This window comes from Branchiostoma belcheri, unplaced genomic scaffold (genome assembly GCF_001625305.1).
Source record: "Branchiostoma belcheri isolate BF01 breed outbred unplaced genomic scaffold, Haploidv18h27 scaffold47, whole genome shotgun sequence".
Taxonomy (NCBI): domain Eukaryota; kingdom Metazoa; phylum Chordata; class Leptocardii; order Amphioxiformes; family Branchiostomatidae; genus Branchiostoma; species Branchiostoma belcheri.
The window spans coordinates 868148-877900 of NW_017804098.1; the positions used below are offsets into that span (position 1 = coordinate 868148).

General features: G+C 39.2%; 1 protein-coding gene across 7 annotated transcripts in view; it reads right to left on the reverse strand.

Moving 5' to 3' along the window:
* Positions 1-10: 10 nt before the first annotated feature.
* Positions 11-9753, reverse strand: part of LOC109479148 (serine/threonine-protein kinase D1-like) — a 29635-nt gene continuing 19892 nt past the window's right edge. For 2 of the 7 annotated variants that reach the window (XM_019781022.1, XM_019781027.1), the window contains 15 exons: positions 7808-7897; positions 7124-7286; positions 6775-6898; positions 5408-5485; positions 4833-5106; positions 4580-4626; positions 4266-4338; positions 3860-3966; positions 3515-3676; positions 3268-3366; positions 3068-3152; positions 2456-2531; positions 1975-2096; positions 1041-1126; positions 11-656 (listed from right to left, as the gene is read on the reverse strand). In XM_019781022.1, coding sequence (XP_019636581.1) covers positions 471-656; positions 1041-1126; positions 1975-2096; positions 2456-2531; positions 3068-3152; positions 3268-3366; positions 3515-3676; positions 3860-3966; positions 4266-4338; positions 4580-4626; positions 4833-5106; positions 5408-5485; positions 6775-6898; positions 7124-7286; positions 7808-7897 — 1772 coding nt within the window. In that variant the 3' untranslated portion in view covers positions 11-470. The remainder of the gene's footprint in view (positions 657-1040; positions 1127-1974; positions 2097-2455; positions 2532-3067; positions 3153-3267; positions 3367-3514; positions 3677-3859; positions 3967-4265; positions 4339-4579; positions 4627-4832; positions 5107-5407; positions 5486-6774; positions 6899-7123; positions 7287-7807; positions 7898-9753) is intronic. The other 5 variants (XM_019781024.1, XM_019781023.1, XM_019781025.1 and 2 more) reach the window with 4 other exon arrangements.

A 9753-nucleotide genomic window follows, 5' to 3' on the forward strand; every position in this document is an offset into this window, starting at 1 on the left:
AGTACTACATGTATATTACTGTATGTCAACAACAATAGAACTCAAAGTGACAAAGATGAAAACCAGTAAAGTAAAAAGTTTTGCTTGTCTTCTATAATCCAATATATCTCTCAATGGGCTTATTAGGTAATTTTGCTAAGGTTAAACCAGGCTTTGAGCATACAGTCGTATATGTAATACATGTAGTAATAAATACAGTATGTATGTAATGTACATACGGCCAGCCTCATGGTGTTTTTGGCTGGAAACAATATTCCTAAGGAGCCCTGGAGAGAAACAGATCTTATCGGGTAAAACTCTACTCTTCCAAATACTTTTTAAAAAATCAACAGCAGTATCTCTACAGCTTTTTAAGATGCAAATTGAAAAGTAAAAATAAAACTGTACAAAAAGGCAAGAAATGGGCCTGTGGACACATCTTGACACAGCAATGCTATTGTTACTGGCTCCTTCTAATGATGATTGTAGTTTCACAATGCACTGACACGTTCTCTCAAGATCTGTGGGCTGTAATGCTTCTTGTGCTTGTCTCCCTTCTTGCCTTCCACATGCTCTCTGCGGTAGGCTTCCCATCGGGCGTCATCACTCTCGTGTGTCAGGTACCTGCTGCCTACCTGTCCCTCCAGCTCCCGCAGGTCACACCAGGTGTAATAGTCCTATAGATACATGGACAGGACAACTTCAATACACAAGGATAAGGATGTCTATCTAAACATATGAAGAAGGTCAGGAAATAAGCTTACAATCATTTCTAAAGCCTAAAGAAGACAAACACTACTACAGTCCTTTGTAAGCGAGTGGCCAATTTTTGCAATGAATCTAGTTTACTGTCATGCAGGTTATATCATGAGCTATGAGGGCGAGGTTTTTAAATTGTACTGGTAACACTCCATCCCACATACTTGTTTTTCAGTTTCATTTTCAGTTAGCAGATCATATTTTCCTTCTTATCTCATGATCAAATACACATCAGCTTTCTCTCACAGGTCCCTGGCATAAGAGACCCCTAACCAGTTGTGTGGATGATGAATGGAGCTCACCTGTAGCCAGATGTGTGCCAGGCATTTGTCAGCAGTGAAACGTCTTCTCATCTTTACCTGCAGCAGGTTGGTGATCAGGTCAACAGCTGGGAAAAAAGAAAAAAAGCAAATGCAACAAATAAGTCAAAATGTCAAGCCTGAAAAAGCATATCTTCCGACAAGTCCATGTCTATATTGAGTGTGGTGACTAATGCTGGTAATTCACATTTCAATACATACTTTGCTCAGAAAATCCTTGTGGCCAGTATGTTTTGAAAGCTTACTTACAGTACTGAACTATAGTGGATACATGTAGCTGAGAGGTTAGAGTGTTAAAACTAGACAAGTAACAAAAATGTTAGTTTTGGCTGCAAAAAAGCTCATGATACAAAAGGAAAGTGATAAGAAGAGGCATAATACTGTATATGCGAAGAGCAAGAATATACACCAATTGTACCATAGGCAGGTGGTATCCATCCTTTTCTCAATTGAAGTCTTTAAGACTTTCTGAACTGCCTCATGCAGATTAAATACCAAAGGAGAAATGAAACCAAATGATATTCTCTTAAATGAGGCCTAGAAAATCAGTGTGGATACCACCACATATTTAAGCTAAAGAAAATCGTGCATCAGAACTAACATGCAGAAGGGTTGATCTCAAAGAAACACAGCTTCTACATGCAAAGTGACTTTAGAGCCAGGTATGAGGAAAAAGGAAAGAAAGCCAAACTTGCATGAAAAGTGCATGCTCAAGAAAGACTACTTTTCATTTCCACTAATTTATCGTCAGGACAGCAGATGATTAGTTGTCGCTGCTGCTGCCACATCACCTTCCAATGTTTTACAGAAAGCAGCCGTTGATTGGAGAAACTGTATTTGATTTGAAGACCATCCCTGTCGGCAGTTGGCGAGAGTGCTCCGTGCAGTGTTATCTAGAGACAAAAAATTAATCCACCTGATCCGACGCTACCTTCATCAGAGATCTCCTTCCATGGGTTCGGTGGGAACATGAAGGCAGCGTTCTGAATTTGATCGTTGATGTCTTCATCCTCGTTGAAGGGGAAGGTACCACTCAGGCTGGGGAGAGTCAAACACATGGGAAGGATGGGAGAGGGGCAAGAATGCAGCATGTTGATCTGTCATCACTGATGGTGTCAAAGAGAACTGTGAAACAATCTGTTCATCTTTGAAGTACTTTAATATACTGGATCCTTACAAAAGGTACAATGCCAATATTTATGATACAAAAATATCCATGTATATACATTGTAAATGCTGAAATTCATGTATAAGTACTGAAACTAGACAGTACTAGCTTTTCCTCACATAGATTCCTTTACACAGAGTACTCTATTGTCTCATAGACAAGACAATCATAGTGGACAAGATCATTAGAACACTGGTAAGGTAGGTACTGTATGCTGTAATGCTCCTACCTGACATAGATGATCACACCTACAGACCACATGTCCAGTGACCGGTTGTATCCTTTGTTTCTCAACACCTCTGGTGCTGAAAGCACGAATCACAACAATACATTTTGAAATTATGATAGTGAGCTCACCGTCACCTCAGTACGGTCGGGCATTTATTCATTCAATTGGCTCCTCAACTCAGTAACACCATTACCCTCTACACACTGTAGCTCTCATAGCATGTACATACTTATACAGGAGCCTACTACAACAATAACAAGTCATGCACTGCGAGCTGGCAACCTATTTTACCCTGGTTGCCAATTGTTTAGCCAAAGTCGGGCTGGTCGGTTAAACCAAGGCTCTGTCCAGCGGATGTATATAGTCCAAGACAATATAGTAATCATCAGTTTTCTGGCTAATTAAGGAATGTTCCAAGAAATCTCATTAATCCTTTGTCAACCTCACTTTTGTACTTACATTGACAATAACAATGGACAACTTGTCATGGTTGTTGTATCATGTACAAATGACAATTACAAATGCATATACACTGTATGTTTGTGGGTGCTGACCAATGCCTGCATGTGCTTACACATACAATATCCATACTTTGGCACAGTTTTAACTTACCCAGATATGCTGGAGTCCCTACAACTGATCTTCTGAAGGACTTCTCTCCAATGATTCTGGCAAAGCCAAAGTCACACAACTTCACCTGAAAGTCATATTCAACAACAGTCAAACACTTCATTGCCAGAGTATGCATACAAATTTAGCTTCTAGAAGTAACAGAACAGACATGTAAAAACTACTATAGATAAAAACTTTACCTGAGGAAAAGCATTATCGGAGGACAGGAGCACATTCTCGGGCTTCAGGTCACAGTGCACAATATTCTTTGAATGCAGATACTTCAGTGCCACTAGAATCTGCAAATGTAAAATACAGTATAATTATTGCAAGATCTTAGATGTTCTCAAACTAACAGTGCAACTATCTAAAATTTCAATTATGTCTTCTATTTTTTGCAATACCGACAGTCATTCCCTGATCATGTTATGAATGATGCGACTTTACCTGAGTGACCAGGAATTTTGTGACACGCTCATTCAGACGGCCCTTCTGACTGGACAGGATCATCTCCAGCATGTCACCCTTCAGCTTCTCCATGACAACAAACACTCGCTCAGGGGTCTCAAACATCCGCTCCAGACGCACAATGCCTGGGTGGTTAATGCTCTGGAAAGCAAAATGATGTATACTGTAGAACCCTAGTGCAAGCACTGATCAACAGAAACACAAAGGAATAATTTCCTCCACAGCTTTTACATCCTAACATCCAACATTTGGAGTTTCTTGCATCTATCAAGTCCTTATGAAACATTTGACTGTTTACTTAGCTTCATAATAGGAAGTACTTACTCTGAGTATGGATACTTCGTTCTTGAGCTGTGTCTCTTGCTTGGTGGGAAAGCGAAGCTTGTCGATCACCTTGATTGCCACCTGACGACCTGATTTTCTGTGCACACCTGTGGTAACATTAAGTATCTATTGTTGTAACTGATATCCATGGTACTTATCTTTCAAACAGCAACCAGAATTCTTACAGCCCAGCAGAGTTAAGGTTTAACATATGCTTGGAAAAATTTTCTTTAATCCTCCCATTTTGTACCATAATGCTGCAATGTGATCCTTTCGGGACTGCCCAGGTTCAAATGTTTTCAATGTACTTGTCTCACTTTTACACAAAAAATACAGACATTTTTTATTCAACAACACCTGATTTTCTTTAGTTCAGTGTATCCATGATAAGTGACTTTAGACATACCTCCATAAACCACACCAAACTGGCCAGAGCCCAAGATATCATCAGCAAAAATCTGGTATTGCTGGCTGATGTCCTGCAAACATAGATAATATACATCTTCACATCTGCCTACTTACACGATTTCTTGAAATTTCCTAGCACATCAAGTTATGATAAGCTTCATCATTAAACTTTTCCTTTGGGATTATTGTTGTGGCAACATGTAAGATTACTTTTTATTCCTTCTCTACTTGCCATATCCTATCTCTAGTCCTGTGTTATGTTAGTAGCTACATGCTCAAATGGTAATAAGGTTTGTATAACTAATGACTCACGATATTGCCATCCATGGGATCATTGGTCTGGTCAGGGTCATTCAGTGCTGGAAGATGAAGACACAAACCATATGTCAAGGTCACAGTAAAATGCAAATTGTAAAGTAAATTCTATACAGAAGAAAGCATACCATTACCAAAGGTGTGATACCTAGCTTCTTTATTTTGAAGGTGATTTTCAAACACAACTAGAAACAAAGACAGAAAAGTGGAGCAAACCATCACAATATGGTCACTAGGACATGAAACTTACTGTGACTAGTGATGCTTGTGGTGCTTGCTGTGCTAGCCTGTGGGGTGACTGGCATCAGGGCTTGTCGAATGGCCATCTCCCACATCTTTGACACAGCAGCCCCTACCCCACTCTCAGGGTCCACTGTGGGCACCTCTCCGTCCACACGCTTCTCCCCCACATAGTACACAACATTGGCAGACACTATCTCAAAGCAGTGTGCCCCTCGGCCCCCCTCAAAAGAGCGCTCCTGCTGGGCTGCCTGCACTCTCAGAATCTCAGCCAGAGGAATATCCTATGTACAAGAATCAACAACATGTTTGGTAACCTATTTGGTAAAGTTTATCAAATGAGCTTCAAAGAATGTCTTACATCAGTCAAAATTCTTGTCAGTTAAAACTTCTAAAGCATGACTGTGCACAAAATCTAATGAAAAACGGACTTGAAGTCACTGCATTCTGAACCCAATAGAAAGTATTGTATTACCACATTACTACTAGTATCCACTTGTGAATGTCAGTTAGTGGAAAGTATTATTCAGATTTTCTTATCTGAGCTCCTAATTTGACATGGAAGTGCATTTCTACTGAGCTTACCTTGTAATATTTACTCCCTACATCACTCTGGAAAAAAGTCAATGACTTGGTGTCTAGACGCCAGTAGTGTCTCTTACGCTGTAAAGAGAAAAGGTCAACAGTAAGGCATGGTATAATCAGGATTTGTGCATTTAGCATTAAGGAGTTCATGACTTCTGTGGATGAAGTCTAGTGGTTGAGTCCTGACATTTAGAAAGTCTGATCTGTCAGCTAAACTAAATGCTCAACTCACGACTTCACTTTGGCAATTTTGACAGTTTCCCCCCGTAAGTTTCTGGTGTTCTACTGTTTTTTCTGTCATTACATATTTCTACCATCCAAATAGAACTTCTTTGTGTGCTTTGAAGATGCCTCTTTCACTTGCACTTTTTCTTGATTTAGAACAATGCTAGGAGATTTCTTAAACACACTATAATGCATGAGTCTGGAAATAGCACATTATCGTCATATGATCAACATATCTTTCAGATGGCTCATCAACAACGCAGAAGCTAAAATTTGGCTATAATAAAATATAATTGCAAGAGGGTTATAATTGAGCCTGAAGAAGTAACAGATTTCTGTAATTTGTCTACTGCTAGATCAACTTACCCATGTGCCAAATTCCATGATGAAAAAATTCCAAGTGTACACAAATGTTAACACCCACATCTTGCCATCCTGCTTGACTCTACAGTCTACTCACTAAGGCTGTCTAACATTTGGGGTCAGAGGTCATTGGCCATGGAAGACAAGTAGGAATGAGAACAGACAATGTTCTTAGTTCATTTGAAAATCTTACACTGACACTTTTCAAAATTGGCAAGCCACAATTGGTATAACACTTGATAAACTGCATGGCTTCACTGTAGGTTGATATCTTTTGGGGAAAATTCTGTTGGGGCACATCATTTATTTATTACATAAAGTCAGATCATTACCATCATCAGCATTTGATAAAACAACCAACATCCTTTCTTTATTTCAGGTAAGACAAGTGCACGCTAATCAAATATTACCCCTATAGAGATGAAGTGGGTGTGATCAAATTCAATTGACCTACAGGGTGTTTTATAGACTACTTATCACCTACAAGTGTACCACACTTTCAATTGTTTACACTAGAAAAACCAGAAAGACCTGTTTGGTAACCGTTAACACAATATTATACAAATCTTCTTATACATGTACAAATCTTCTGTTACCAAAAGTAGACCATAAGGAATACAGAAGAGAAATTTCTTACATCCTTGTGCTAGATTCTGATGGTCATGTACTAAAACCAAACATTTCCGTCATGTAACAATGACATATGGTCATTACTTGTTGTTACTTGTGGACAAAAATCAGTGTAGACTTCCATACATGTGTATAAAGCAAAAGCCCACCATGTTGTCCTTGTTGGTGAAGTGGACCATCCATCCTTCCTTCAGCACTTTGCTGCTGCGACGCTTGGTATGTTTGACAGACTGTACTATCCTCTGTAATGGAATGTTGTTACTCATCACAGGGCTGGAAATAAAAGCAAAACAGTATGCCACTGTAAGTCATTATGTATCATCTGAGCAATTGAAGGTCAATAAATATTATGTCTCTGTGCATTTGCAAAGTATATCAGAAGAATTGAACAGACCAATGTCTTTCTGTCTCCTATAGTTGCATGATACTTCTGTTATATGGCATATTTATCCTACTGTTGCAGGGCATTATAGGACTTTTTTTAACCTGTCAGCTCACCTGAGTAGGGCAGCTCTGTCCTGATCCCCTCCCTCTTCTTGCTCCTGTGAACTCTCATCATTTTCACTCTTCTCTGTAGAGATCTCATCAAAGTCTATCTCACTCTCGTTTTCCTCTCCCTCCTCCGACACAGTGCTGTTCTCTGCACCAAGTTCCAACTCATCTGTACTCAACAAACACACACAGGCTGAAGGAAAATCCTGATCATCCAAACACTACAGGAACTATGTATTTATTCCCTGAACTGCAAGAACTGAGAGAAGAAATGATTTTAAATGGATATTAAGAACAAAACTTACATCTCTTAAAGAAAAGTGTCTCAAATAGAGAAACATTTCACACTTCTATGGTTAAACAGTTACATAATTGTGACGTTACAAAAATCATCTTCTTATCGTTGCTTTAAATACACTGCTATAGAGTAATTATGATGAGCACTAATACACCTACAAGCTTAAGAGTTCTACATTTTCTACAATGCTGGCTTTTAAAGAATATATGGTATGTATGTATGTATGTATGTATGTATGTATGTATGTGTATATATATATATATATATATATACACACACACACACACACACACACACACATATATATATACAAAATCCCAAAATAATTCAAAAGGTATTAAAGAACTTAAGTAGTAAGCTATCAAACAAAAACAAAAGAAAAATGTCTTTACCATCCCTCCTACCTCGATGGAATGCTACCTCTCCAGTGCAGTCTTTTGGTAGTTTAGGTGCACACTTTTTGTGGACATTAAACTTACAATCTGCAAATGATGGTAAACAAACAATAAATTTGTTGACATGTAATAACTATGCACTAAAATGTACACTAGTGTAATGGTGCTTTGGACCATGCTACATGTTATACAAAGATTAACACAGTTGATTTCAAACTAGTAGTATAATGAGATGAACCCCTTTTCAGTACCAAGGAAAGGTCAAAGGTTCATGCTTTGTACATGTGATGCCAGCAGAATGAGTAATTTCAAACTCAACATGGAACCTCTAAATTTCAGACTGAATGGCCATCTCTACGTCTTTATAGCTGCCAAATCAGAAAATCTGTCTACCCAATCTTGAAGTGGAAAATGGCTAATGGCTGAGGTTACCTTGGAGGTTAAGTTGTAGAAGTGCAGGAAAGATCAACACCATTGAGGTGAAGAGTGGGTGTGAGTAAGCAGGGAATCCTTCATCCTCTACCAGGAAGTGTGACAAGTGAAGATAACAACCCAAGTCTCATCCCACTTAAAGGGCAAGTACCAAACTCTCAAAATCAAAGACACATTACCATTAAAAGAAAGCTTCTAAATGCCATGTAGAGGCAAAGAAACTGAGAACAAAATTACCAGACCATCACTGGCCAATGATTTTTGCACCCAGAGGGGAAGATACATGTAGGGGTTCTTGGAACTCTATCTGGTGGCTTTCATTTCAATGTTTGTAATCAATCCACATCACAGAGTCTGACGTTTTACAAGCAGTAAAGCAACCCAATCAGATATGCTTTGATGATGTGGGAAACAGAGAGCATTGGTCAGGTTTTGTAGTCATTGCCTGACAGTCCAACAATAATGTGTTACATTTCACAAGTTACTGTAAGTCTCTTTAGATTCGCGGGGCCTAAAGTTCGCGGTTTCGGGAAAATGGACAATCCGCGGTATTTTTAGATTCGCGATTTCTCCTTGGCCATTCCAAGAAGAACTTGTTAAGTGAATGTTTAAAATAATAAAAGTTCGTGTCCCGGTTCATCGCCTAAAATGCGGAAAAATTTTTGTCCGGCGGTGCACGTTTGACACGGCGAGTGCCGCAGTATCGCGATTCGGTGTCTCATATTATTTTTGATATCAGTATAACTTAAAAAATTTTGGTACTCAACATACGTACATTTGCTGAGAATGAAGTTGATTTGCAGTGATTTGTGGATCGCATGTGTTGTTTCAGTGTTTCGCTTACCGTCGTGAATCGGCCCTCGTGAATGCATGTGGGGAGGGGGGGCACACTTACGCAAAACATATTCGCGGGGAAATAGATTCGCGGTACAAAGGTCCCCGCGAATTCCGCGAATCTAAATATACCGCGGAAATTTGTAGACTTACAGTAGCTTGTTTGTTTAACTGCATGTAGACCAAAAGCAGCTGATGAAGGTGATTTTCCCCAAAGACATGGGGATGGGAAAGACGATGTGTGGGTGGACTAACAGTTTCTAACAGGAAAAGCTTCTCAAGGTTTCCAAAATCAATAATAACAGCTCAGGGCAAAGTCCTGAGTCATTGAAGAGTACACAACACACCCACCCAGGAAACAGCACATTTATCAGTACAGGAGTGCTTCTAATGATGTGGCCTGGAGAGATTCCAGAGGGAGACTTCCTTATTTGCTAGGATGACAATTCACTCAAGAGGTCTCCCTCAGTACAGTATCATCGAGTCTACAGTTTGCATTTTGTAGTTATTTGTTTTTGTAAGCACTATTTCACAGACACATGTAATTGTGCCTTAAGTAGTAGAATCTTTCCCATGTAGGTAATAGGGATATGTGATAAGCTAAATCAATGGTTAGAATCATGTTCATTTTCAATTACTACTTACAATGATTCAAGGTAATGTGCTAAATGTGATTT